The 26,985-nt window shown below is 68.8% G+C and overlaps 2 protein-coding genes across 3 annotated transcripts in view; both read left to right on the forward strand.

Moving 5' to 3' along the window:
* MTA1 (metastasis associated 1) overlaps window positions 1-17,795 on the forward strand; it is a gene marked incomplete at its 5' end in the record, with an annotated part of 44,057 nt that extends 26,262 nt beyond the window's left edge. Inside the window, 18 exon segments of the mRNA XM_079699224.1 lie at window positions 1,333-1,383; window positions 1,763-1,889; window positions 2,060-2,123; window positions 4,495-4,612; window positions 7,787-7,889; window positions 8,678-8,777; window positions 9,397-9,585; window positions 10,926-11,000; window positions 11,132-11,190; window positions 11,583-11,698; window positions 11,962-12,113; window positions 12,208-12,397; window positions 12,492-12,581; window positions 13,583-13,799; window positions 13,801-13,901; window positions 16,580-16,611; window positions 16,923-17,074; window positions 17,163-17,795. Of these exon segments, the coding sequence (XP_079555350.1) occupies window positions 1,333-1,383; window positions 1,763-1,889; window positions 2,060-2,123; window positions 4,495-4,612; window positions 7,787-7,889; window positions 8,678-8,777; window positions 9,397-9,585; window positions 10,926-11,000; window positions 11,132-11,190; window positions 11,583-11,698; window positions 11,962-12,113; window positions 12,208-12,397; window positions 12,492-12,581; window positions 13,583-13,799; window positions 13,801-13,901; window positions 16,580-16,611; window positions 16,923-17,074; window positions 17,163-17,313 (2,087 nt within the window). The 3' untranslated portion in view covers window positions 17,314-17,795.
* Window positions 17,796-21,685: 3,890 nt separating this feature from the next.
* CRIP2 (cysteine rich protein 2) lies at window positions 21,686-26,863 on the forward strand. 2 transcript variants are annotated; one of them, XM_079700479.1, is made up of 8 exons: window positions 21,686-21,743; window positions 24,726-24,820; window positions 24,901-24,958; window positions 25,313-25,453; window positions 25,536-25,604; window positions 25,682-25,776; window positions 26,092-26,149; window positions 26,231-26,863. In XM_079700479.1, the coding sequence occupies exons 1-8, from the start codon at window positions 21,701-21,703 to the stop codon at window positions 26,296-26,298; spliced, it is 627 nt and encodes a 208-aa protein (XP_079556605.1). In that variant the 5' UTR covers window positions 21,686-21,700; the 3' UTR covers window positions 26,299-26,863. The 2 variants fall into 2 exon arrangements, with proteins under 2 accessions (XP_079556605.1, XP_079556604.1); XM_079700478.1 differs by lacking the exon at window positions 21,686-21,743 and having other exon boundaries at window positions 24,147-24,820.
* Window positions 26,864-26,985: the final 122 nt, after the last annotated feature.

A 26,985-nucleotide genomic window follows, 5' to 3' on the forward strand; every position in this document is an offset into this window, starting at 1 on the left:
ACAGCCCGCGCTCGTTTGAGGCTCCGCTGGGGACGGGGCCTCGGGGCTGTGGGGAGGCTCTCCTGGCCTCCCGGGGGCTGGAGGTCGGCCCGGCCCGAACCCTGGCCACCCCCGAGGCCTTAAGCGTTCCTGGGTCCCTCCTCACTGTTGCTGATGGCAGGGAGCCCTGGTGGGCTGGAGGTCTCAGAGCCACTGTGAGCTAGCTTCAGGATGGGGAGGGGCGGTGTCTGCAGACCTGGAACGGATGCCCAAGGTCCTGTTGCGGGTAGGGGCCAGGGTGGCTGCCCCCGGCCCGGTCCCTAGCCTCGCTGCGGGGCCAGCGGGGCCGTCACTGGACGGGCGTGAGCAGGATGAGGTGCGGGGACTGTGGGCCGGCTTCCGGGTGCTGGTGACGTCCCCGGGAGCGGGCAGGGAGGTGCCGAGGCCAGCAGTGTGGGTGCTCAGGCTCCTGTGGCCCATGGCCCGGGCCGACCGGCCCTGCCCCCCTTCCCCCAGTACCCCCGCCCCTAGCCTTGGCCTCGGTCTGAGCTGCCGCAACCGGGGTTTGTGGTGGGGGGTGGCGTGTCCCCTGCCCAGGGGCACCAGGACTCCCTGCAGCCACCACAGGGGGGCAGCAGAGGGCCAGGGGCCTTGTGGTGGCCCACAGCCTGGGGGGCTGGGCTCCACGCCCCTACCTTTGGGTCTTGGGGCAGAGGATGGGTTTCACCGTGCGTCTGGCTTCCCCCACCCCACTGTGCACGACCCCAGACCGCCAGCTTGTGTTTGGGGGCACCCCAGCCCCAGGGCTGCACGTGCTGGGGTCCACATCGTGGAGACCTTCCACAGCCCCACCGCGTGCATGCCAGTTTCGAGTTTCAGGCTTTCCCTGTGCCCATTGATAGCCCAGCCCTGGAGGTGTGGCCGAGGCCCCCCCGGGTCACCATCCGCAGGCAGGAAGCACGCGCTGCTGACCTGGCCTTGGGACGCATCCCCCGCCCCTCCCCCGCCAATGCTGTGGCTCGGCCGTGTCCCCCACCCCGTCCTTGCTTCTCCCGACTTCTCAGGGGCAGGTGTTCTGTGTGCAGGTAGCAGGGCCTCACTGCCCAGGCTTTTCTGGGGCTCTGCTTGGAGAGTCTTGGGCAGCGTGGGCATGGGGTGGGCAGGAGCTGAGGTCAGCTAGGTGGGATGTCCAGAGGCTCAGGTGTGTTCTCTGTCTGCGGCTGGGTGGTCTGCGGTCCCCTTGTCCACCCTGCTTCCTGGCCTCACAGCCCTCGGTCCAGGCCGGGCAGGGAGTGAGTGGCGCGGCGCGCTGTCGCTGACCCGCCATCTGGGCGCTGTCTGTCTGTTACACAGCCCTGTCAGTCTGCTATAAAACCGGATCGGGGGCCGACAACAGCGAGGAAGGTAAGAGCCGCCCCTGCGGGAGGGTCCTGAGGTCTGTGCGCCGGGCTGCCCGCGTGCCCGTGCCTGTGTGCCCTGCCGCGAGGTGGGCCTGAGGGGTTCGTGGCGCAGGGAGGGCTGCGGGGCCTGTCCTGGACGTGCAGCAGCTGCTGCCTCGCTTTCCCTTCTTTCTCTGACGTGCTGCTTCCCAGGCCAGCACAGGACACTGTCCTCCTTCCTGTTCAGATGCCCGGGGCTCCTGGGGTGCGCTGCGGGGACCTACACTGCCACCTGCCCCGGGTCCAGCACGGGGAGGGGCCTGTGCTGCCAGTGGGTGAGCCTTTGTCCGGCCGCCTGAGCGTGTGTCTTTGGGACCAGCTCACAGGAGCTCTTTGTCCTTCAGGTGAAACAGAGGAGGAAATGGAAAACCCAGAAATGGCAGACCTGCCCGAGAAGCTCAAGCACCAGCTGAGGCATCGAGAGCTCTTCCTCTCAAGACAGCTGGAATCACTGCCCGCCACCCACATCAGGTGCCCGGGGGCCTGGGGCGGGCACGAGGGAGTCCCACCACCCACATCAGGTGCCCGGGGGCCTGGGGCGGGCACGAGGGAGTCCCACCACCCACATCAGGTGCCTGGGGGCCTGGCGCGGGCACGAGGGAGTCTGCCCGGCTCTCCTGACGCACGCCCTTGTCTTGCAGAGGGAAGTGCAGCGTCACTTTGCTCAACGAGACCGAGTCCCTCAAGTCCTACCTGGAACGGGAGGTGAGGCCCTGACGCCGTGGGCTGGGGGCTGGGGGCTGGGGGCAGAGGCGGATCCTGGCTCCGCTGGTCTGGTCTGGGTGGGCATTGCTGCTCCCACCTCTCGCTGGGCTCAGGCCCTTCCCTGCCCGTGGTGCCCTGAGGCCAGGCGCTGTCACGGCCCTTCCCGGTGTCCCGTGCAGTCCCCACTCCTCGCACCTCCAGAGCGAGGGCCCAAAGTGGGCGCGACGGCTCCCGGGGGTCTGCTCTCCCCGCCACCCCCTGCCCCCCAGGAGGGGCACGACTCGTCCTGGAGGGGACGATGGGACCAGTGCTGGCTGCCGTGGTCGCCGTCAGGCTTTCCCAGCGGGCGTGTGGCCCTACCGCAGTCCAGGCCACTGTCTCCAGTCTTCGCTGGTTTGACCCACGGCTGTGTTGGCTGGGCAACCAGAAGGTTTCTGAGTTTATGAAATCAAAAACGTCAGTGCTGCCAGGGTCTGGAGCCAGGGCACTGACCTCCTCATCCCACAGACGAGGGTGGGAAGGGAGCCACAGCGGCCGGTGCCTGGGCCTTGCTGTGACACCCGAACTGCTCACCCTGAGCCCGTGGTGACCCCCAGGGTGGGTGGTGCTTGTTGCGGGCTGTCCGTGCTGCCCGCCCAGTGCCCCTCCCCCGAGGCGGAACAACCAAAAACGTCCCCAGAGGGTGCACGCGTGAGTCCTGGGAGCAGCGAGAAGCGTGTTTGGGGACAGTGGCAGGCCGGCGGGGTCAGGAGCAGCGCGGGCACGGGTGTCACCTAGTGGGACAGGTCACGGTATAAGGGAGCTCCTGGGGTCAGGTGAGCGGTTGTGGGTCCGGGGTCCCCTCCCTGCATGTCCCCACGCACTGCGGGCTCCCCCGGGACCTGCATGCGGCCACCCTGCAGCTCCTAGCAGGAGTGTCATCGTCTGTGGGTGACGGTTGTTCTCAGCCACAGTCCCCTCCCCCCGAGGCAGGGCCTGGCTCTTCCCGGGGGCCCAGAGGGGAAAGGTGGGTGGGGGGTTGGACCGTGGACCATGGTGACAGCGGTCCAGCGAGGAAGGGCAAGCCCGGTGCCGTGGCCTCACCAAGGCCTGACTCAGTCAGGCGTTGGAGAACCGCCAGGAGGACGCTGCCTGGAGTCGGCGCTGAAGAGCCCCCAGGGCAGCCCGGGCTCCAGGGAGCCGCCGCGTGCCTGCCCACGGGACAGAGCAGGGGCCGTGACCCCCACGCTTGTGTCCACTGGGGGCTGCTGTCTGCAGTTTAGAAAGACCCCTTGGTGACAGCCACACAGAGGTGGTGACGCGGAGGGACGGCCGTGAGCAAAAAGGCGGCTGTGGGCCACTTGGTCTCTGGCCGTGGCACGCGCGTGGGCCCCGTTCGGGGACCCGTGTGTGGCTCCCAGGCGCATGCCGCGTGTCTTCTGCTTCTCTCCACTCACCTGTCCAGGGGTGGGTGGCTCGTAGCCTGAGACGGCAGGCGGCCTCCCCTCCCTGTCTGGGCGGCCCCGGGCGAGAATCGACTGACTGCACCCAGGCCCGCCGTCCTGCTCGGGCCTCAGGGAGTCAGTCCTCGGGTGCGGGTGCAGCCGCAGCCTGCACGGACCTGCACCCAGAGGAGCCCTCGGCTCCGACGCAGGAGCTGGCCGCCGCCCGGGAGCAAGGGCCACGAGAAGCAACCACAAGGGACTGAGAAAGGGGACACGGGGACACAGGGCCAGGTAGAAGTCCTGGCACGGGGTGCCGCGACCCTCGGTGTACACGGCGAGACCCCCGGGGAAGCCCAGGGTCGGCAGGCTAGTTTCTGCAAAGCAGCCCAAGCCAGCTAAACGCGGCTTCTGAGAAACAGCATTGGCACGTGGAGTGCCAGGCAGCGAAGGGCCAGAAAGGCCGGATTGTGCCAGTTCCAGGCGGAACAGCCTGGGCGCAGGCGTGCGGGGTGAAGACAGGCTCCAAGGCTGAGGGCCGCAGCCTGCTGCTCCGCTGACAGCTCTGGGCACCGAGTCCAGAACATTCTGTAACGTAACCCCCTTTGTGTACGTCTCCTGTGACAACTGCACGAAAACGGCACCATCTTCTCAAAGGACGTGCCCAGAATCTGTCAGATTCCTTCCCAGATGCCTTAGGATTTTTGTTGCTGTTAAATGCTCTTATAAACTCAGTTTTCACGCTGTTGCTGCTGGTGGGCACGCGGCAGTCTGGGGAGCTGGTCCTACAGCCGCCTCACCTGCGCGCTCAAGCCTGCTGACCTGTCAGCTCTCTGCGTCTCTGAGCAGATCACTGTCCCCCCTGATGGGCGTCCCTCCTGTCTGCTGACCTCCCACGAGCATGGCCGAGGGTGCTGTGTATTGACGCCGCCCTGTGTGCTGTTTTCCAGGACTTCTTCTTCTACTCTCTCGTCTATGACCCCCAGCAGAAGACCCTCCTGGCTGACAAGGGGGAGATCCGTGTAGGGAACCGGTACCAGGCGGACATCACCGACCTGCTGAAAGAGGGTAGGGTGGACCGGGAGGCTGGCGGAGAGGGCGGGGGGCTCTGGATGTTGGGATGGGGCGGCAAGCCCCAGGGCCCCCAGCAGGAGGGGTCGTCGGACCCTCCCTGGCACCCGGAGATGTTGTTTCCTTTTGTCAGTTGTTTTCATAACCTTTTCGAAGCTCTTTCTCTCTCCCAAAAACTCGTTTGAATGGATCTGCCTATTTCACTGACTTCTAGCGGGTGGTGCCGTCCGCGAGGCCGAAGTGCACGGGGACGCAGTGCCCAGCTCCCCTGCCCTTCAGTCCTTCAGCAGCCTGGGGGTCATGGGTGGGCTTGACCCCCCTCTTCTCAGCCCGTTCTGTCCCCGACCAAGCTGCCCAGGCAGGAACGTGGACCCGCGGTGACCAGCAAGGCCGGTGCTGTCTGGCTCGGGGCGCCGTGTGGCGGGCTTCCTTCTGGGGCCACGTGGTTGAGCCCGGGTCACTTGGGTGGTGGCCGCACTCAGGCAGCTCAGGTTGACTGGGAGCGCAGCGGGGTCCGGGCCTCGTGGTACCGTCCACTTCCCCTCCCCCCTTTTTTCCCGCGCGGTCGCGTAATGGCCGTGTGCCGCGGGCCTGACGGCTGGACAGCGCGCTTGCTCGTCTGTGGTGGCGTTTTGGTGCCTGTTCTCTTCGGAGCCTGTGCTCCTGCGGAGCTGGTTCCCTGTGTGCAGGGTCATCCCCGCCTTGCGCCCAGGTGGCCTCGGGGCCCCTGTGTCCCTCAGGAGCAGTGTCCTCCTGGCGAGCATCCCCAGCACCTGTGGGGCTGCGGGTTGGGCTTGGCTCCCCGGCTGTCTGTGCCTCGGTTTCCTCTGTGCCGTAGAAACACCGCGCGTCCCTTCTTTCCGTGGCTGCCGCTCCTTTCAGGGACGTGACTCCTGCTCTCCAGAAGCTGGTCCGCTTGTCCTAAACATCCGCTCTTGGCCTGTGTGCATGTTTCCTGTTGCACACACGAGCGCGCACGCGCGCCACGCCTCCCATGCGTTTGCATCTTACACACACACACACACACACACTTGCTTTCCCCATTGGTCCGTCTTGGTCTCTGTCTCTGTCTCATGGGGGTTCCTGCCGCCAGGAGCACCTGGTGGGGGCGGCGCCCTCTGCTCACGGGGGTCCCCGGCTCCGTCCCAGCTGAGGGCTGACGGGAGCACCTGGTGGGGGCGGCGCCCTCTGCTCGCGGAGGTCCCCGGCTCCGTCCCAGGTGGGGCGAGGCTGCCCTTCCTGCCAGCCCTGGCACTCTGCCCTGTGGTCCTGCCCTGTGGCCGCTCGCGTCACTTGTGGGGGCTCCCGCACTTGAGCAGAGCCGGATGCGCTGGCCCAGCTGGTCTCCTGGTGCAGCCCGGGCACCGCTCCAGGGATGGGCATCCTCCAGGGGCCCCATGGGGCCTCCTGGTCTACACCATCCCAGCCTGGCTGAGAATAAAGGGCCTGGTAGAGAATAAAGGGCCTGGTAAGGGCCACATCCATTGGGAAACAGGAGAGGCCACACGACGGCCACAGAAGAACACTGAGTGGCTGGAACGTCCGAGGACCTCGCTTTCTGGCCAGCCCTGGGTGCTTGGCGGGAGGATGCGTCTCTGGTCCCGGGGCGCCCCGGGGAAGCCCTACCCAGGGCCAGGGGCGGCACCCCTACAGCCCTTCCTCCTCCCGACCCCGGGGCCGCGGGGGCGAGGTGGGGTCGGCCGAGGCCGCAGCTCCCTGTTCTCCTCCTGGATCCTGGACCCTTCCCAGCGGGTGAAGCCGTGCCCCTGCCTTTGATGCGTGAGACATCTGCAGGGTGCACCAGCGGGCATGGGCGACAGGTGGGGCCACAGCTAGCTGTGCCCGTGGCTCTGGGCTCAGTTGCCCGGCAGTCGCTGGGGGCTGGTCGTGGCCTGCGGACCTTGGATCCAGGAGTGGGGGCCCTGCCTTCCTTGGTACCCACTGTCCCTGGGGAGGGCTCTCCGTGCCGGGTCGCCACCAGGAAGGGGCCTAACCCACAACACCGGGAAAATCCCACCTGTGCCCATCCTACAGGTGCAGCCCCCAGGACCCTGACCCCTCAGATCTCTTCGTTCCCACCCCCGGGTCGGTCCTGCACGTCTGCAACGCGGGGCTTCTCTCCCGTGAGCCGCTGGCCCAGCACCGTCCCCTGGAGCCTGGCGGGGCCTGACCTTCCCCAGGGCGAGGGAGCACGTGTTTCCTTGGTGACTTTCGGCCATGCCCGGCCCTGCATGACCGCGCTCACACAGGGCTCCCGCGGGCTTGCTGAGTGCCGTGAGGGGTCCTTCCCTGGGTCTGGAAGTTGGTCGCCATGGAGAGCGGCAGAGGCTGAGAGGGTCTGCAGACGTGCAGGCTGAGCGCCTGAGCTGAGCGGGGTTGTGACCTCGGGGCGGGCGTTCTCTGGACCCTCGTGCTGGCCTCGTCTGCCCCTTGCTGCCTGGAGCACGTGGCAGGTGGCGCTTGGCATGGGCAGCTGCCCAGGAGAGAAACCCTCGTGGCTGGGCCCTGAGCCCCCATGCCCGCTGCATACAGGGTGAGGAGTGGGGCTCCCGCCTGCAGAGGGAAGATGCCCCGAGACGGAGCCTTTTGGCACCAAGGGGGCCCTTGGGTGGCAGGCGTGTGGGTCCGCACTGAGTCGGCATCAGTGTCCTCGTTGTGACGGGGCTGCCGCTGGGGGCTGGGAGCAGCTGCACCTCACCCTGCAGCGTCTCAGAGGAAAGAGCTTGATTGATCAGATCCGAGCCGCTCCCCCCTCTGTCCAGCTGGCTGTGCTCCCTGGGCCCTCCCGACGGCACCACTTCAAGCTCCTCCACGGGGGCCACGGGCTGCCAGCCCCAGGCGCCCACTGTTTCCAGAGGTGAAGGCCGTTGTGTGTCGAGCGTGCCCTGGAGCTCTGGGCCTGACCGCCTCTGGGCGTGCGTGTGCCTGCTCGCGCACGTGTGTGTGTGCGCGCTCGCGCGTGTGTGTGTGCGCGCTCGCGCGTGTGTGTGCTGTTGCCTCGCCCCTGAGCTCACTCGCCCTCCCCACCCCTCCCAGCGCTGCAGGAGGGCGTGTAGCCCGCTCCCCGCCTCAGCAGCCTGGTCCCTCGTCCGACCCTGGGCTCCAAGCTGAGCCTCGGGGGTCTTCTCACGGCCTCGGTGGTTCTCACCGTGCAGTGTGTCTTTCTCCTAGGCGAGGAGGACGGCCGAGACCAGTCCAAGCTGGAGACCAAGGTGTGGGAGGCTCACAACCCGCTGGTGGACAAGCAGATCGACCAGTTCCTGGTGGTGGCCCGGTGAGTTCTGGGCTGGGGCGGCCATGTCCTGCCTGGCCCCCGGGCACAAGCCGGCACGGGGCCTTAGCCACTTCCCCTCCCCTGCGGTGGGCGTCGGGATGCCTGTCCTACACGGCATCCCCCAGTGAAGGGCCTGGGAGGTTAGAGGGTCCGGGGCCCTGCTCTGTTGAGACCCCCTCATGGCTCCTAGGGAGGCCTGCAGGGTGGGGCCTGGCCCGTCCCTGAAGGTGGAGCTGGCTCTTGGGGGCTGCTGGGTCCCCGGGTCCGGGAGGCAGCCCAACCCGTGGACCTCAGGGGCCGCCCACCAGCCGAGGCCAAGGAAGCCGGCCGCAGATGGGGGCTCTTTCCCCGGACGGCAGGGCGGGACAGAGGTGCTTGCTTGTCCGGCTCCGGGACCGGGCAGATGTGGCCTGGAGACGCAGGGCCTCCTGGGCACAAAGGGGCAGCCCTCCGAGGAGCAGCTTCTGCCCAGGCCGGCCCCCCAGGGGTCCCTGGGCTGGAACAGCAGGAGGGGAGCTCCTGCGAGCACACGGGGGCCACACGCCCAGACGGCGCCTGGGCCGGGTGCTGTCGGAAACAGTGTAGGAGTGGGGTCCTGAGCCTCAGGACCTGAAGGCTCTCTTTTGTAAGAAGAGGTCTGCAAAGTCTCAGGAATGACGTCCCCGTGCTCCAGACCAGAGTGCTCCGTCCCGAGACAGCCGAGTCTGGACGCGTCTGCGTGTCCGGCTTGGTCCGGCCGCCCCTCCTGCTTGTCCGCTCCAGTGGTCAGCGTCTCTCCTCCTCCCCAGCTCCGTGGGCACCTTTGCACGCGCCCTGGACTGCAGCAGCTCTGTCCGACAGCCCAGCCTGCACATGAGCGCCGCAGCCGCCTCTCGGGACATCACCCTGGTAAGTGAGAGGGCCACCGGGCAGCCGCGGCCCTGTGCGTCTGCTCAGGTCAGCACCCGCCCCCCGGGCACAGCCCTCCCTGTGGGGCACAGTGCAGGGCTCTCACTGCCCCTGTGTGGTGACCCTGTCTCACGCTGGTGAGAGGCTGCCGGCCGGCACGTGGTCAGGCCCTGCTGGGCCCTTGCTGGGCCGTGGGCCGCACGTCCTCAGCCCACCCTGCTCCTTCCACCCTTGCCACCTCAGAGGCAGCGGCATCTCCCAGAGGATGGCTCGTGCCCTAGGCCGGCCCCTCCTGCCCAGGGCACTTTGGCCCTGGGGTCAGTCTCCCACTGCCTGCTGGCTGAGCCGCCCCCTCCTGGAGTCCCGCCCCTGCCGAAGTGGGCCTGGGCGCACGCCTGCTTCCCTCTTCTGCTCCGAGCGGCTCGGCCGCTCCCTGCACTCTCCCCAGAGGCCCCCGGCCGCCCCCCGAGACTGTCCTTATCCCCTCCCAGGTGGGAGGCAGGGCCAGCCCCCGGGTCCTGTGGCCTCCCACATGGCCCGCGCGTGCCTCCTGCCTGGGGCCGGGCGGGGGGCGCCGCACCAGCTCGGGGCCCGGGCGACCCCGCCTCTCCTGCCGCAGTTCCACGCCATGGACACGCTGCACAGGAGCGTGTATGATGTCGCCAAGGCCATCTCGGCCCTGGTGCCGCAGGGCGGGCCCGTCCTCTGCAGGGACGAGATGGAGGAGTGGTCGGCCTCGGAGGCCAGCCTTTTTGAGGAGGCCCTGGAGAAGTACGGGAAGGATTTCACTGACATTCAGCAAGATTTTGTGAGTACTGGGCGCAGGTCCGGGGCCCTGCTGTGCCCGCCGGGCCGCCGTGTTTCCGTCCCCTTGTCCGTTAGTGGCTCCGGAGGAAACGCCCAGGGCCGCCTGCTGGGGCCTGGGCTGTGCCACCAAGGCGAGGGTCCGCGCTGGTGTCGCCAGGGTCCTCGCCGGGCCTCGTTTGACTTGGTTCGTTTGACTGTGTTGGTTGTTCTTAAATGGCCGAGCGTCTCCGTGTATGTCCTTGCTTTGTGTCCCTTGGAAGTGTCCACCAGTGAGCCCGTGGGAATTCCAGCATGGGCAGGGCCTGTGCCCTCAGGGGCCCCTCCTGCCCTTACAGCCTCTAAAATACACTTGAACTCATCTGAAAGGAGGTGAACTTGTGGTCACTCAGAAGAGCGCGCCTGTGCAGAGAGGGCAGCAGGGGCGGCCAGGCCGGCCTGACCGCGAGTCCCAAGGAGGGGCCGGGATGCAGCGGCCTCGCCAGCATCTGATTCTGAGCAGCACCTCTGCAGTAACAGACGAGGCTGATGCCACAGGACCCACGTCAGAAGGCAGACGGCGCCACTGAGGGTGGAGAAGCAGTGTCGGTCCCCAGAGGCCATCAGAGGGACCTGCGCAGCCCCTGGTGACATGGACACAGGCCGAGGCCGACAGCCGGCCCCCCTCTGCGAGGCAGATGCGCAGAACGCACTGAAAACCTAAGCAGAGCAGCAAGGCCTCCTCACACAGAAACAAGCGGAGCGAGAAGGCGGGCGGGAAATAAAGCGCTCACCTCGCCACGTCTCCCGCACGTCCCGTGCGGCAATGGCCCAGGTGCACGCAGAGTCTGAATTGTCGACGCTCCCGGGCGGACGTTGTGGGAGAATCCGCGCCGCGGGACTCGGCTGAGCCTGGCCCGGAGGTGGCATGGAAACGCAGGGGGCGGCACAGCAGTGGCAAGACTGTGACGGCCGCGCTGGGCTTACACGCAGCCTGTGGGGCCCAGAGGCGGCGCCTGAACAGCGGGGGAGCTGGGACCCGGGAGCAGAACGATCGCGAGAACGTACCGGCGGAAGCGTTGCAGCCGGGTCGTGGGTGGGGCTGGTGTCTGGGCGCCCAGCGCCTTGCGCAGGGGGAGGGAGCACCCACCACCGACCGAGCAGGGCAGAGGTGCCGAGACCAGAGGTGCCGAGACCGGGGAGGAAGCTCTTGCGTCGAATGGAGTGTGCCTGAGAGGGAGAGAGAGAGGGCGAGGCCTGAGGGGGGCCCTGACGCGGGCTGGGGGGAGGCTCGCCCCCTCCTGGGTGGGGCTAGCGGCCCCGCCACGCCCCCGCCGGCCCCCTGACGTGCCCCTGTCCCCCCAGCTCCCCTGGAAGTCGCTCACCAGCATCATCGAGTACTACTACATGTGGAAGACCACCGACAGATACGTGCAGCAGGTGAGGGCCGGCCTGGGCGGGGGCCGAGGGGTCCTGTGGGAATTTTAGGGTGAGGGGCGGCGCGGGGACTGGGGGGTCCCCTCTCCAGACCCACCTGCTGGCCACCCTGACCCTTTGTTCTGTGTTTGAAGAAACGCTTGAAAGCAGCTGAAGCGGAGAGCAAGTTAAAGCAAGTTTATATCCCCAACTAGTAAGTACGCCCCTCACGGCGCCGTCCCCGCGTCCCACGTGGCCCCGTGGTGCTGCCCTGGCTGAGTCCTAGAGAGAGTCGGGGGCCTGTCATCGGAGCCCGTGGTGGCCCGGGGGCAGAGGTGGGGGCAGCACAGGGCATCAGGACTGCAACCCACCCGGCCTGGGGTTCAACTGTGAGCTGAGCTAAGCGCAGGCAGATGGAGCTGGGGTGTCGACAAGGTGGGAGCTGCTTCTAGAACTCGAGGGGAGAAAGATCACACCCCCCCAGGCAGGGGTCCGCATCTGCCCTGTGGACAGGCAGGTCTGGACGGGGGCTGCCGGGCCCCGGAGCCGCGCGCCCAGGGCTTGGTGGTCCCGTGACGTCTTTCCTCTCTCCCTTCCTTACCCAAGTAACAAGCCAAACCCGAACCAGATCAGCGTCAATAACGTCAAGGCAGGCGTGGTGAACGGTGCCGGGGCGCCAGGCCAGAGCCCTGGGGCCGGCCGGGCCTGCGAGAGCTGTTACAGTAAGTGCCCCGCCTGGCATCCGGGTGCCCCCCAGCCCACTGCCCTGGGGCCCAGCCTGGGGGCGGCGGCCGCGCCCTGCTGGGGAAGCCCTCCCGGGGAGCGCCGGGTGCCCGGGCCCACGGGGCGGGGGGCGGGCGCGGGTGGGGCGGGCACGGGCCCACGGGGCGGGGGGCGGGCGCGGGCGGGCGACAGCTGTGTAATGCTCTCTGCCGTCACTGGTTCTGCTTAAGAATCCGTCTATTTCCAACTTTGTTGTCCGTAGCCACCCAGTCTTACCAGTGGTATTCTTGGGGTCCCCCTAACATGCAGTGTCGCCTCTGCGCATCTTGTTGGACATATTGGAAGAAATATGGTGGCTTGAAAATGCCAACCCGGTTAGATGGAGAGAGGCCAGGACCCAACCGCAGTAACATGGTAAGTCGGTCCCCCCCACCCTGCCCCAGCGCACGCCCCGCGGTCCGGCCCGCGGTCATGGCGCTGTGTTGGGGCGGCCCGCCCCCTTCCGCAGAGCCCCCACGGCATCCCAGCCCGGAGCAGCGGGAGCCCCAAGTTTGCCATGAAGACGAGACAGGCCTTCTACCTGCACACCACCAAGCTCACGCGGATCGCCCGGCGCCTGTGCCGTGAGATCCTGCGCCCGTGGCACGCCGCCCGGCACCCCTACATGCCCATCAACAGTGCGGCCATCAAGGCTGAGTGTGAGTGTCCCTCCGGGAGGGGCGCTGGCGGGGCTGGTGGGGACGCGGTGTGCGGTCCCTGCGGGAGCTCTGACCCGGGCCTCGCACCCCACAGGCACGGCACGGCTGCCCGGAGCCTCTCAGAGCCCGCTGGTGCTGAAGCAGGCCGCGCGGAAGCCCCTGGAGGCCGTCCTGCGGCACCTCGGTGAGCCTGCTCTCCTCCAGCGCAGCCTTGCCCCGCCCCCACCGGCTGCTGCATCCCTAACCCCCCAGGGGGTCCCAGCCTCTCCCCACCCGGCTCCCCTCCCCCCTGCAGTCCCCAGGGGTCTGGGTCGGCCGCACTGGCTCTTGGGATGCCTCTGCGCCTGGATAGGCGTCTCCCGCGGGGGCTTCTCCGCACCCCACCCCCCAGGGCAGGGTCACGGCTGGGTGGGAGACGTGCACACCTAGGCAGCAGCCTGCAGGGAGGGCCCTTGTGGCCTGGGGACCCTGAGCACTTCGGCTGGCTTTGCCCCCCCGCCACCCCCCGGCCCGGCTTGTTCCTGGGACTCAGCCAGGGGCTTGGGCGGGGGGGAGGGGGAGGGCCCTTGGCTTGGCTGGGCTTGGCTGGGTGGACTCGGTCCCCCCCGGTGGTGGGGGTGGCTTTCCCTTCGTGAGGGACATTCCAGAACCGTGAGCAAGGCATGCTCCCGGCAGACACAAGTGGCTCTGGCAGCACTTGCTGTCTGGAGTCTCGGTCCCGGGGCTGGCCTCGCCCTGACCCACGGGAGGAGGTGGTGTCTGTTCCCTGAGAGCCCCCCCAGGGCTGTGGGACGTTGGCAGGTGTGAGCCCATGCCTTCCGGGCCGGCCCTCGTGGGCTCGTCCTCGGCCAGCCTGGTGGGCCGTTAAAACTCGTCTGGCTAGTGGCCAGCCCTGTGCTGTCAGCTCCGGTGGCCGCTGAGTGGACCTGCTTGTTTATGGGTGTCTGGAGCCTGTAAGCTGCCGGTGGTCACCGGTGGTGCGGCCCTTCGGCCGGGGCTGAGGAGCCGAGGAGACCGGCCCCAGCAGCTGTCCCTGCTCGCAGGATGCCCGGGGGTGCTAGACTGCGGTGCCCTCCCAGGCCCTGGTCGCCATGGGCCTGGGCTCTGGCAGCCCACAGTCAGTCGGGCGGCAGGGCTGCTGCCGAGGACCTGCAGTGCGCCCACCTGCCCGCGTTGCCCCTGCAGAGACCCACCCCCGCCCCCCGAAGCCCGACCCCGTGAAGAGCGCGTCCGGCGTGCTCGGCGGCCTGACCCCGGCCAAGTCGGCGCCCGTCATCAACAACGGCTCCCCCACCATCCTGGGCAAGAGGAGCTACGAGCAGCACAACGGGGTGGACGGTGAGTCCGGCGGGGCCTTGGGCTTGGCCAGCACGGCCTGTGGCCCCGGGGCACCCGGCCCTGGCCCCCGCCGCGCCCGCCCCCGCTGACCGTGTGTTCTCTCCTCTCTCCTGCCGCCGGGCGCTGCCAGGCAACGTGAAGAAGCGCCTCTTGATGCCCAGTAGGGGTAAGGCCCGGCCCTCCGCGCGTGCCTGTGTGTGCTGTGCTCACGCGTGCGCGGCGGACGGCTCAGGGCACGTCCAAGGGCAGTCCACGCGGGCTGGGCCGCACCTGCTGCCCCGGCTCCTCCCGATTCACCTGCCGCTCGGCAAAGACCAGAGCGCTGCCTCTCGGGCCCCCAGCTCGCCCACGCGCTGCCTCCTGCCCCGGGGCCTCCGGCTCGCGGGCCGCCCCTCCTTCCGGGCCCAGCGCCGGTCAGTGGACTGTCCTCGCTCCGGCGGCCCTGGTGCCCCCGCCGCCCGCCTGTACTGTCTGCCATCGTGCTGTGACTGTCCGCATGCCGCCAGCCTCAGCTTGTGTGGCCGCCTGCGCTGTGCTTGCAACCCTGCCCGTGCCCCTGCCCCAGTGGGGGGCTGTGGGACCCTGGTCTCCTCGGGGGGCAGGTGGGACAGAGCTGTGGTGTGGCCGGCACGGCTGGGTGGGGGTCGGTGAGGCCCGGGTGGACGCTCAGGTCAGGGCCCCGCAGGGAGGCGCGCCCAGGGCTGAGGGTCCCGGAGCTGGGTGGGACGCTCGTGGGGCGTGCGCTGGGGCAGCCCTCTGCGGGGCCCTCCTGCCGTCAGCGCCTCTGGAGCGCGGCTCCTCTTCTCACTGCCCAGGGCCCGGCTTCTGCCCTGTCAGCGGAGGGTGGGGTGTCCGTGAGCTGGGGCTGCTCTAGGAGGATGTAGCCACGGTGGCAGTGGGGGATGTGTCAGACCTGGGTGTTCCAGGGCCCCCCAGGGGTCTGCCTGCGGCCGGACCCGTGTGGGGGCGGGGGAGGTGAACAGGGAACCAGCTGAAGGGAAGAACGTGGGAAATGCACTGGGAGCCCCTCGTGCCAGCCCCTCGTGACGGCAAGGTCAGGTCTGGTGTGGGTAGCCCAGCTCCATGGGGCAGCCAGCAGGGACACGTCCAGAGCCCTCCCCAAGCTCAGGACTGGAGGGCTACTGGCCCCGGGGGTCTGGCCGAGGCTTGGCTGTCCTGGGATCTGTGGGAGGTGGGCCGGACGTGGGGACCCGGGAGGTGGCTGTGGCCAGTGGCCACCCGGCCCAGCCCTGTGCCCTGGACGCTCCCTCTCTCGGCTGTGTCTGGGAGCCCCAGCAGGCACATCCTGAGGGTCAGCCGGTGGTACTGGTGCCGGGTCCTGCCGTCTCACTGCATCTGGACACGGGCTCTTGCCTGCACCAGGCCCCCCCTGCCCCGGCTGCCTCACCCACGACCCTTCAGTGGGGCTCCGAGGGCGGGGCGCTGGCTTGCTGACCTCCCCCTCCCCACCACAGCCCTCGGGCGGGGAGGCTGCCGCGGCCCCTGGTCCCAGCAGCGGGGCTGGCCGCTCCTCTGCCCCTGCGACAGCTGCCCTGGGGACGGTCTGGTCACGCCCACAGAAGGGGGTGACGGGCCGCGTGCTCGTCAGCAGCTCCGGGCTCTGGGGTCCGACCTGTGGGAAAGCCGTTAGGTAGTGGGAGGGATGAAATCCTTTGGTTTCTGTCGGGTTTTCCGAGATCGATGTGCTTCCGTACCTATCTGCTTCAGCCCCAGCGTGCGGATCCTGGGTGGGGATTTCGGGGCCCGCACATGAGCCCTGGGAGGAGGCCACAGCTGGCCTCCTGGGGTGCTGTGGGGCGGCCGGGGCAGCAGCGGGTGGCGGGAGCTGGCTCTGGGCGAGGCCCGGCCTCTGGCACCAGTGGGGCCTTAATGGGCTAATCGGCTCACGGACGCGCCTGCGGCTGCCTCCACTCTCTGGGCCCGCCGCGCGCACGCGCTCCCCTGTAACGCTGACCGTGTGCTTTCTTTCCTCCGCCACCCATCCCTCTGGTAGGCACCTACCTGGGTAAGTAGCACAGGGCCTCGAGGGCTGCAGGCCGGGTGCCGCGGCCCCTCCCTCTGCCCTGCCGGGGTTGGGGTACTCCAAGTTAGGAGGTGGTTTGCCAAGGGGAGGGCTGGACGGCTCTTCTCTGCTCGTCAAGAGACAAACCGTGGCCAAGGGGCACTTTGGGAGAAGCTGGTCCTGGGAGGCCTCTGGCGGGACGCAGGTGGTGGAGACCAGCCCTCACGGCCGCGCGCTCCCATGGCCGCCTACACGCTCGCTCCATGTGTGTCGGGGAGCCACAGGCCTTGGGCGCCGGTTGGGAGTGTGGACCGAGACCTGGGACGGCGCCTTTCCTGAGTCACTGGTAGCTGCCTGTGGCTCCAGACCCCCGGCCACAGGGTGGAAGCGCTGGAACCCTGGCCAGAGCCTGGCCTACTGGCCACTCCTAGGAGCTTCCATCAGCTCCTCCCTGGGTGGCTGGCCCCAGGGTTTGCGAGGGGGGCTGGGGGCCCCTCGGGAGGAAGCCCAGGGTGGCCCGGCCTCCTGGGGTCTCAGTGGTGCTGCCCGGGGAGTGGCCGCCTTGCAGAGGGGCTCCTTGGCGCCCCTGTGTTTATACCCACTGTAGACCAGGCCCCAGTTGTCGCGGCCCAGTCAAGGGAGTGACCTCAGATCCGAGACTCCTGGCCCCCACCCAGAGCGCCACCTGGGTGTGGGCTGTGGCTCTGGGGGCACCTGGCCCGAGGTTTCCTGCTTCTCGGCCGCGGGGCCTCAGCGAGTGTGTTGAGTGCAGGACATGCCCTGCCTCGGACCTCACAGCCTGTTCTCCTCCCTCTTGTCAGGTTTGGCGAATCACGGACAGACCAGGCACATGGTGAGAGGGAGGGCCCCCGTCCTCCACATGCGTGCACACACGTGTGTTCCCACAGCTCCCGCGGGCCTTTGGGGGAGGCCCCCCAGCCCTGCCAGGCGCTGCGCGGGAGCCTCTGGGAGGCCCAGTGGGACCAGAGGAGAGGCAGACGGCGGGTCTCCACGGCCCTCGGAGGGCCCCCTGCCCGCTGCCCCCTGCCCCCTGCCCGCCCGGGGCGGCCAAGCCTCCATGCTCCCCGCTGGGACCGCCGCCTCGGGCTCTCCGGGTGCCCGCGTGGAGGCCCCGGGCTGACCCCTGGCGCCTCCCCACCGCAGGGACCAAGCCGGAACCTCCTGCTCAACGGGAAGGCGTACCCCACCAAGGTGCGGCTGATCCGGGGGGGCTCCCTGCCCCCCGTCAAGCGGCGGCGAATGAACTGGATCGACGCCCCCGATGACGTGTTCTACATGGCCACCGAGGAGACCAGGTGGGGCCTCCAGGGCCAGCGGCGGGCAGGGGGCAGGGGCCACCGTGTCCGCGTCACTCGTCCGCGTCACTCGGTGTCTCGCTCACAGGAAGATCCGCAAGCTGCTCTCGTCCTCCGAGACCAAGCGCGCGGCCCGCAGGCCCTACAAGCCCATCGCCCTGCGCCCCAGCCAGGCCCTGCCGCCGCGGCCGGCCCCGCCCGCGCCCGTCAACGACGAGCCCATCGTCATCGAGGACTAGGCGCCGCCCGCCTGCCCGCCTGCCCGCAAGGCCCTCCAGCCGCAGACCGTGCCCGCCCACCGCCCGCCTGCCGCCCGGTTTCGGTAGTGCCCCCGCCCGCCCCCGCCCCCCCACCCGCAGAGAGACTGCTCCTCGGCCCCCAAGGGGGGGGGAAGCGCTGCCTAACTTACTCCAGGGCCGCCGAGGAGTCACCTTTTTAGCTTGTGTTTACTTTTTGGCCGGAGCGGAGCTGAGGGGCCGCCCCAGCGCTCGCCCTGCGACGCGGGCCTGCGGGCCGGCCGGGAGTTTCCTTGTGTTCTGTTGAAGGTGCCATTTTAAATTTTATTTTTATTACTTTTTTTGTAGATGAACTTAAGCTCTGTAACTTACACCTGGAATGTTAGGATCGGCGTGGCCAGCGGCCAGCCGAGCTGCCTGGTGGGGTTGGCCCCTTGTCTTTTCAAGTAATTTTCATATTAAAAAAAAACAAAGAAAAAAACTCATAAAAACAAAAAATCCAACTAGCCCTTTCCTTGTCTTTTGTCTTCAGTCCTCTCCCTGTCTTGGGCCCACCTCACCCCCAGGGCAGAGCCGGCGCTGGCCTCGGGCTTCCTCGCCAGGGTGGCTCCAGAGGCGCCCCCAGCCTGGACTCCCCCGGCCCGCCACGGGGGAGGACTCTCAAGGAGAGGCCCTGGCGAGCAGCACGTGGCCGGCCTGGCCCGCATACCTGCCTCCCGGAGGCCCTGGCCCGATGCCCGCCACCTGGCCCTGGGGGCAGGGCTTGCTGGTGCTCACTCGGTGGCGGGGGCGGGGGGGAGCGGTGCTGAGACCCCCTGTGTCTGTCCAAGGCAGGGGGTGGTCTGGGCCTGGCCTGGGACCCAGACTGGCAGGTGCCTGGCTTCCGTCGGGGCAGCCAGTATAGCTGGGTCAGCCGGCCGGCCAGCCTGCTCCTGGCAGAGTCCTGCCCCAGCTGTCTGCGGGTTTTTGCCAGGAACTGCAGGGCCACCCCTAGCAGGTGTGGAGTTTCCACAGGGAGAGTTTGCTCAGATTTCAGCAAGTCCCTCTCAGACATCCTGCCTCGGCTGGCCCCCGCACAGCCACTCCGGGCCCAGGGGACAGGTGCGGCCAGGCCGCTGCGGGGAGGGGTCTGGGAGCCACGCTAACCTCCGCCGGCCAAGGGGGTCAGCGAAGCCCTCCCCAAGGGGCTCCCCTCCCCGAGCTCTGCCTCCTGTGCCTCCAGCCCCACTGTGACGCGTGGGCATCTCAGCTGGGGAACTGAAATAGAAACCACCCTGCTCCCTCGCTGGAGACAGATAAGGGGCGTCCTGGCCTTCCAGGACCCAGCTGCAGGGCCCAGCAGGGTGGTGGGCCAGGGTGTCAGAGGGGTGGCTGTGGCGCCCCACCCCCCCGCCCCCCCCCAGCCGATTCTAATCTGCAGTCCTGGCACCACCCCTTGCCGCCCCTGCTGCCCCAGGGCTTCGTTGCAGTGTCAGCCGAGGGGAGGGGGTGCTGGGAGGCCAGGCTGGTGACCTTGAGAAAGACACTAGCTTCCTCCGGGGCCTTTTCCAATCCTGGGGCCTGAGGATGGGGTGGGGTGGGGAGGGGAGGGTTGGGTTCTCCCCAGGCCCGGGGACTGACTTGCCTTCCCACGAACCTGGTCCCCCCAGGCTGGTCGAGATCTCTGTCCCAAGGACAGGCAGGCCCTGCGGAGAGCCGGGAGCCGGGGGTCCCCCGCCCCCACCCCAGCACTGTGCTGGGCAGGGCCTGGGCTGCGAGATCTGAGCCAGGGCTTAGCAGCGGGGTGGGAGGTGGGTATGGGCTGGGGGGAGCAAGGTCTTGGGTGCCCAGGAGTGTTTGCCAGCTTTGGCCTGTCCTCGTGGGCCCGGCAGGGGGCTGTAGCCAACCCCCAGGGCCAGGGCCAGGGCCAGGGCCATCTCAGTGGGACAAGAGTCCCCACAAGGGACTCAGCCCGGACGCCTGCCCTGCCTGGGACCTCCCACTGCCCACCGCTGGGCGCAGCCCTGGGGGCCCTGCGGGAAAGCGAGACCGGGCTCCTGCGTGCCATTTGCCGGCGCTGCGGCCCTAGGGGAGGGAACTGCCTGAACACCTAGCCACCTGGCCTGGCCACCTCGGGGCAGGCCCTGCCTGCTTCCCGCGAACCTGCTGTCCTCACCCAGCCCCACGGCCTGCTCACCAGGAGCTGGCCCGGCCTGTACCTGCCCCGGTCTCTAGCCCTCGGTGGCCTCAGAGGCAGATGCTGCTGCTCTGTGTCCCGCGATCTGCGCCCCTTCCCGCCAGGCCCAGAACGGCCCCGGTGCCATCGGCCCCGGCACTGCAGCTGGGCGGCAGGGCACCTGCACCGCCCCCGCCGCCCCTCCCTGGCTCCAGGGCATCTGGCCAGGGCCCAGTGCCATTCCTTTGCTCCACCCCCATTCCCTCTCCAGGCTGGGCGACACCAGTGCCCAACCAGTCTGCCCTCCACAGCAGTCCTGCAAATTTCAGGGGCGGGGTGGAGTCACGGAGGCTGATGCCCGGGGGTCCCCGGGGGCGCCCAAGCTGCAGAGGACGTGGTAACAGGTGCCAAGTGGGGGCAGCGGGCCCATGAATTATTCAGAGACACCGGACACCCAGCCCGAGCCAGGAGCGGGCTGTGAATGACGGACCTGCAGGCCACCTTGTCCAAGAAGGGGGGCCCGCTGAGGCCTCCCCTCTGGCCTCTGCCCTGGCTGGCTCGGGGCCAGAGCCGGAGTGCGGAGGGAGGGGGGGCCAGCCAGGCTGGTCAGTCAGGCCTGAGGGGGGCCACATGTTTCTGGGCTGTTCTCACGGAAATGGCAGTGGCTGAAGGGTGTGAGTGCAATGGGTGGGGGCACCGCCGGGAGCAGGGCTGCGGCAGGGCTGCCATGAAACTGCCCTGTGAGACTGGCTCACCCAACCACTGTGAACATGCTGGCACCGGGGGCCAGGAGAGGCGCCGGATGCCACCAGGCAGAGGAAATGGGGAGTGTGGGGCAGACCTCAGTGTCCAGCACAGAGCCTCAAAGACACAGGGCAGGGGGTGAGGGGGCTGGAGCCCGCTGCCCAGACTGGGCCTAGTCATCTGGGCTTGGGGGTCTGTCCATCTGCCAGACTTGAGGCTCAGCTGGGGATGGAGGTCCAGAGGAGAGCCCATGAGGAGGCAGAGCCCCTGGGAGGTGGCCCCAGCATCCTCCAGGTCCCCCAGACCCCTGGGTTAGGGCCGGGTCCTGCATGGCTCCAGGTGCAGGTAGGTAGGGTGGGACTGGTCAGGCAGGTAGGTAGATCCCTGTTGGCAGGAGGGCTGTGGACCCCGGGGAGAGACCCTGAATGCTGGCAGATCCCTAGCTCCCCGGCCCTCCAGGAGGGTGCTTTGGCGCCACCAGGCTGGAGGTCAGAGGCCCTGGGCCCTAAGCTAGTGGGGTCCAGACGAGGGATGCCCGTGGTGGGAGCCGGGGGAGGGGATAGGGGTAGAAGCTGATGGCAGGGTCCGCCCATGTGGCCGGCCACAGCACCCGCGAAAGGGGCACTCCAGGGGCCCCACATCTCCTCTCCCTCCTCTCCTCCCCTCCCTACCGCCCTCGGGTGGGAGAGCTTGGGGAGGACAACTTCAGAGCCTGCAGCACAGCCCCGCGGGTCCCCTCGCTGCCAGGCACCCCCTCCCCAACCCCCTTCCAGCAGTTTCTCTCGCGCTGTTTTTGGAAATGGCGGGCGCCCTGCCCTCCACCCGCTGGGCCTTCAGCACCACTGACAGTGCTAGGCGGGGCCGGGACCGGGCCTGGACCGGTGGCGCGCCCGCCCGGAATCCCGCTCCTATCCCACCGCAAGGCCGTTGCTATAGAAACCGAGCAACAAAGGGAAGCGGGGCGGCGGCGCGCGGCAGGGTGGGGTAGGGTTCCCTTGGGGACCCGGGCGCCAGGACCGGGCAGGGCGGGCCGCTCCGCCGTCGGGGAGTCAGTCTGCTTGTCCCGACGCCGCCCTTCCGGGCCGAGGCCCCGCTGGCCAGGACGCCCCCAGTCGAGGCGGCCGCGGACTCCCAGTCCCACCCGCGGCCCGGCTGGCTGCCCCGACGTTGCCATGGAAACAGGCGAGGACAGGGCGGGCCTAGGTAGAGGCCACCTCGCGCGCGCGACCCAGGGGCACCCGGCGGGTCCCGTCGACCCCCATCAGCCCTTGCAGGTGCGCCCCCGCCCCCGCGGGCGCCCGGACCCCGGGGGCGGGCTCCCGACGCCCCGCCCAGGACGCAGACCAATGGGAGCACGGACAGCCGGTCGGGCGGGGCTGGCGGGGCTGGCGGGGCTGGCGGGGCGGGCACGGCGGCGGCGGCGGCGGCGGCGGCGGCGGCGGGGAGACGGGCGCGGGCGGAGGACACGGGCTGAACGGGCGCGCACCGACCATGGCCTCCAAGTGTCCCAAGTGCGACAAGACCGTGTACTTCGGTGAGTGTCCGGGCCCGGCCAGCACCCCGCCGCCCTTCTCGGTCCAGGATGCGCGGCCCCGACCCGGCTCGCCGCGCTGCCCACGCGGGTGCGGCTGAAGGGCGGAGCGGCGACAAGCTGGGGGCGGCCACGCCCGAACCCCGAAGTGGACGTTGGGGGTGGGGCGGGGGCCCGAGGCCCGGCGGGTGGGGGCGCGTGGTCCCCCCAGAATACGGCCGGGCTTGGGGGAGAGCTTTGGGTTCGCGGGCGCATCGCGGTTCTCCCGGCGGTGCCGAGCGGGGCGGGGTCGGGCGAGGCAGCAAGCTCTGGGCGCTTCTCGCGCGCTCCTGCCCCTCTCGGCCCTTTCGCCCGCGGACCCCAGTCCCGCCTTCCGCGGACACGTGGCCGGGCTGGCGTGGCCTCGACCCGTGACCCCCAACCCCCACCCCGACCTCTGCCCACGCCGGGCTGGGCCAGGGCTGGGCCAGGGCTGGGCTCTGTCTGGACTCAGTCCACGCGGGGGCGACCTTGGCCTCTACCTCCTGCGTGTCCCAGCGCGCTCCTTTCCTGGGCTCACGTTCCCCCAGGACTTTCCCGGGGGTGGGGTGACAAGCGAGTCCCCACAAGCAGGCGAGGACGCTAGAGCCCAGGTGGCCAGGCCCCCTGCTTCCTCAAGGTCAGAACAGTGGCATTTAGGAGGAGGTAGCTGGGTTGGAGGGGGTCCTCTCTGCCAGGATGCCCCCTGGGTTGGCGGCACCCTCCCCCAGCACTGGCTCACCCACTCTCTGGCGCTCCCACCCTGTTGTCTGGCTTACCCACTCTCCCTCATCCTGGCTGATCCTCTCCTCGACTTTGCCAGGGCGGCGAAGTCCCTGCCCACCGAGCCTCCCACCAACGCCCACACAGACAGACTTGGCGGCACAAGCCAGGATGGCCAGAGGGCAGGGAGATACAGGGACAGACAGGGGATCCGATCCTTCCGTTGTCATCCTAGGGGCAGTGGTCCGGGTCTGGGCTGGGACAGGCCGAGGTGAAGATGGCCACTTGGCTTCCCGGCAGGCCAGAGTGGGAGGAGGAGGCCGGAGGAGGCCGATGTTGTTTGCTGTTCCCAGAGGGGAGGGACCGGATTCGGCCTGGAGTGCTTCTGGGCTGGCTGGAAGCCGAGGGGCTTCCGGATGCCTCCCCAGGAGTCCGCCCAGCCCTCTGTCCCCATCCCAGACAGGGCTCATCCTGTAAGGCTCAGGGTGGGGGCCAGCGCCAGGGTCCTCCTGCCAGCCCCGCTGCCCACAACTTTGCTCCCAGTCAGGCTAGCTCACGGCCGGGCCGACAGTCCCGTGGACAGCCCGGAAAAGCGCTTCTGCCTGCTTGGGCGGCCACCGGCTCCCAGCAGAAAACAAAGGCGGCTCAGACTCCGCTGGCTTCTGTCCTGGTCTGGAGGCCCTGGTGGAGGAAGGGGCGGGGGCCAGACCCTCCCACCCCCAATCAGGCTGCACCCCAGCAGCCTACACCCCAAGCGTGTGCACAGTGCAACCTGGGCCAGGATACCCCAGGGTGACCTCAGGGACACCAAGCCTTTGTGTCCCCAACAACCGTCCAGCTGGGTGAGGGCCGGTTCCCTTCCGAGCCATTAGACTCAATCGATTCTGCCTTCCCAACTTGGGCCGGTAATGTGGGGCCGTCGACCTGGCCAGTGGGTCTGAGGGTCATTCCCCTGCCCCCAGGTGGCCACATCCTACGAGCCAGCCAGTGGTTCTGGCAGCCCTGAGCTGCAGCTGCCTCGGCCGCCGCTGGCCAGAAGGAGAACTGGGAGAGGATGCCAGGCTGGTGTGGGATCCGAGCCCGCCTTGGGCTCAGCCAGCTCCCATCTGCCCTGGCATGGACCTGGGGGGAGGCCTGGCCAGCCTGCATCCCAGCCTCCTTGGTGGAGTGGCCAGAGGGATCTAAGCTTGTGCTGCCCCTGGCCGGGGCCAGCAGGTTCCACCAGGGCTGTGGGGAGCCGGCGCTCAGAGCTCCGAACCTGGGCTACCAGGGGGACTCACTGCCCTCCAGCAGCACCCACAGACCTCCTGGGGCTTGGGGTGCCCCCGACCAGGCCCTCTCTCCCTGCTCTGCTGGGGCCCTGGGGGAGGCCTGGCCATGGCGGGGGCCCCTCTGTGAGGGAGGCCAGAGGAGCCACTGGTCCTTGGCCTCTTCTTGGGGCTTGGCCAGATTCTGCCAGGGCGGAAGGGGCCCAGCCCACCTGACCCCCGCCCCCCCCCCCCCCCCGCGACTCCCCTGGCCGGGCCCCTTTCCAGTTGGGAGGAATTCCAACTCAGCTCCGGCCTTTCTTCCTGCCCTCTCCTCTGCCCTTTTCCTGCTGTGCTCCCCTGGGGAAGCCCCAGCTTCCGTCCATTGGGAGGTGGCCTAGCAGCCCCAGCCTGGGGCAGGGGACAGGGAGGGGCCCCAACGTGACCCTCAGCAGCTGGTCTCAGACCTTGAGCGCCAAAGCAGCAGCCAGAGGCAGGAGGGGGGGCCGCTCTCAGAGCTTAGGGAGAGGAAGCCAAATATAGACAGGCAGGCGTCCTGTCCCACGGGTGTCCCATGGCGGCGACAGGGACTGGCCTCTCTGCTGGGGTTCTGGAGGCTTGGGGCCACCCTTCAGCGGGGGCGCTCTGCCAGCTCCATTAGGGCCTGATTGGAGGGTTTGGGGATGCGTGTGAGGGAGGGGCAGGTGTCCTGGTGAGGGGATTAGCAGGTGCTTGAGCTGGGACCCCGTCCAAGTTCCCTGCTGCAGCCCGTGACCCAGGGTGATGAGGGTGCCTGAGACCCAGAGGGAGAGCAGGGCCCCTGGGGAGCAAAAGGTGGTTGCGGTGGGGGAGCAGGCAGGTGCCACGTGGCTCCTGGGTGGGGATGAAGGGGACCCGGCGCAGAGGCTGCCCAGGAGCGGGGAGGACAGCGGGGGCAGCAGGCGGCTGAGCGCGGGAGGGCAGGAGGGCGTTGGCCCTGACCCCCCTCCCGCCCCAGCTGAGAAGGTGAGCTCCCTGGGCAAAGACTGGCACAGATTCTGCCTCAGGTGCGAGCACTGCAGCAAGACGCTGACGCCAGGGGGCCACGCCGAGGTGAGCCCCTCCCCCGGGCAGGGAGGGGGGCCGGGGAGCCCAGGCCAGGCCCCTGCCCTCATACCCTGCCCTCTGCCTAGCATGACGGGAAGCCCTTCTGCCACAAGCCCTGCTATGCCACGCTGTTCGGACCCAAAGGTGAGCCTGGGTGGGGCGCCACGGCGTGTGATCTGCTCCAGCGCTGGGGGACATGGCCAGTGCCGATCCTCGGCCCAGCAGAGACTTGGGGCTGGCCTGGCGAGACACCGTGGACCCTTGGATTCCCCCGGCCCCCTTCTCTCCTTCCCCGTGCCGGCCCCTCCCGTCCTTGAAGGACCATCCTCCGTGCCTTTCCTGGAAATCTGCAGCCCACGGGTGCCCTCTGGGTGGGGGTCCTGACCCCACAGTGGGCCGTGGAGGACCCTTTTCTGAGAAGTTGGGGGGTGGCTGTGAGAGCTGGGTGGTGGGGGAGCCCACTGGCCACCCCCCCCTACCGTGCCTACCACCCCACAGGGGTGAATATCGGAGGTGCCGGCTCCTACATCTACGAGAAGCCCTCTGCCGAGAAACCGCAGGTCACTGGCCCCATCGAGGTCCCTGTGGCCCGAGCTGAGGAGCGCAAGGCCAGCGGTCCCCCGAAGGGGCCCAGCAAAGGTGGGCTGGGCTGAGTGTCTGGGGGCGGGGGGGGCGGGGCGTCGGAGTCGCTGTGCCCCGTCCTGACTCCTCACCCTCCCAGCCTCCAGCGTCACCACGTTCACCGGGGAACCCAACATGTGTCCTCGCTGCAACAAGAGGGTCTACTTTGGTGAGTGGCCGCGCCCACCCCCAGCCCGGGAGGTCTCCACCCGGGGGCCCCAGCCTCACCATCTCTCCCATCCCCAGCCGAGAAGGTGACGTCTCTGGGCAAGGACTGGCACCGGCCGTGCCTGCGCTGCGAGCGCTGTGGGAAGACACTGACCCCAGGCGGGCACGCGGAGGTGAGAGGGGCGCTGGCTGGACGGTGGGGGCGGGGCGCGCAGCTGCCGGGGGGATGGGAGGCGGGGGAGGGGGGTGCCGGGCGGTGGGCGTTGCCCCCTGGTGGCCAGCCTCGTGGCTCGCGTGCGCGCAGTGCTGCGTGGCGTGGCGTGGCGTGGCGTGGCGTGGCGGCGCTGTCCTCCCCTCCAGCTCCCCCCAGCTGAGCCGACCTGGCCAAGGCTTTGAGAACTCGAGGGTTCAGGGAGGCCCGGAGGAAGCCACCAGGGGGAGTGAGGACTCTGGGGCCCCTGCTTCTCACCTCCCCATCTCGTCCCTAGCACGACGGCCAGCCCTACTGCCACAAGCCCTGCTACGGAATACTTTTCGGACCCAAGGGTGAGTGTGGCCAGGAGGGTCTGGGACGCGGGCCCCCCCTCCCCCACCCCTCCCCCACCACCCTTGCCCCTCTGCCCACAGGGGTGAACACCGGAGCTGTTGGCAGCTACATCTATGACAAGGACCCTGAGGGCAAAGTTCAGCCCTAGGGCCCCAGGCCCTTCTGCGGGACATGGGCCCGCCTGCGCAGGCCCCTGGCCAGGGGCCCACTGCTTGGCTACGAGGGGAGAGTGACCGCCACCCAGTCCCACCTCAGCACCTGCGAGTCCAGGGCCTGCGTGTTGGGGAGGAAGCCCCTGAGCTGACTCCAGAGCCCTGCCCACCAACCCTGTCTCTCTGGGTGTGTCTGCCTTTGTGTCCCCAGCCACCTGTCACCCCCTTTTGTGTCCTCCTGGCCCCCCGTGTCCCCATGTCTGTGTCTCGTGGCCCACACGTCCCTGAGTGTCCCTGTGGCCTAGGCGGGTCTTTCTGAGGTGGCCGCCCCACGCTCCCCCTCCTGCTGCCCGAGTCCTGCCCACAGTGTTATTTATGCCCCCCCTGCCCGTGACAGCCACAGCCACGCCCCTCACAGTGTCCCAAGGGTGGAGGGACATCCCTGCCAGGAGCCCTCTGCCCGCCTCCCCGCCCTGCCTCACAAGCGCCCGCCCGCCACCCTCACGTGGCTCACAGTCGACTGCTGGGGGTTTTGCTGTCAATGAAGGTTTGAGGATCGCACGACCCCGCGTTGTGTCTGTGTCTGTGGCAACGGCGTGAAGCCGGGATAGCGTCCCTTCGTCCGGGGTCCTCTTCCCAACGGTGGTGGTCGTGGCTGGGAGGCGGGGAGGCGCTGGTTTAGG

This window comes from Hyperoodon ampullatus (genome assembly GCF_949752795.1).
Source record: "Hyperoodon ampullatus genome assembly, chromosome: 3".
Classification (NCBI taxonomy): domain Eukaryota; kingdom Metazoa; phylum Chordata; class Mammalia; order Artiodactyla; family Ziphiidae; genus Hyperoodon; species Hyperoodon ampullatus.

Bases quoted from the DNA above. Each gene is read 5' to 3' on its own strand.
- CRIP2 (XM_079700478.1), top strand. From the start codon at position 24,512: ATGAGGGTGCCTGAGACCCAGAGGGAGAGCAGGGCCCCTGGGGAGCAA. The intron at 24,821-24,900 runs GTGAGCCCCTCC...CCCTCTGCCTAG, and splicing joins CGCCAGGGGGCCACGCCGAG to CATGACGGGAAGCCCTTCTG. The intron at 26,150-26,230 runs GTGAGTGTGGCC...CTCTGCCCACAG, and splicing joins AATACTTTTCGGACCCAAGG to GGGTGAACACCGGAGCTGTT.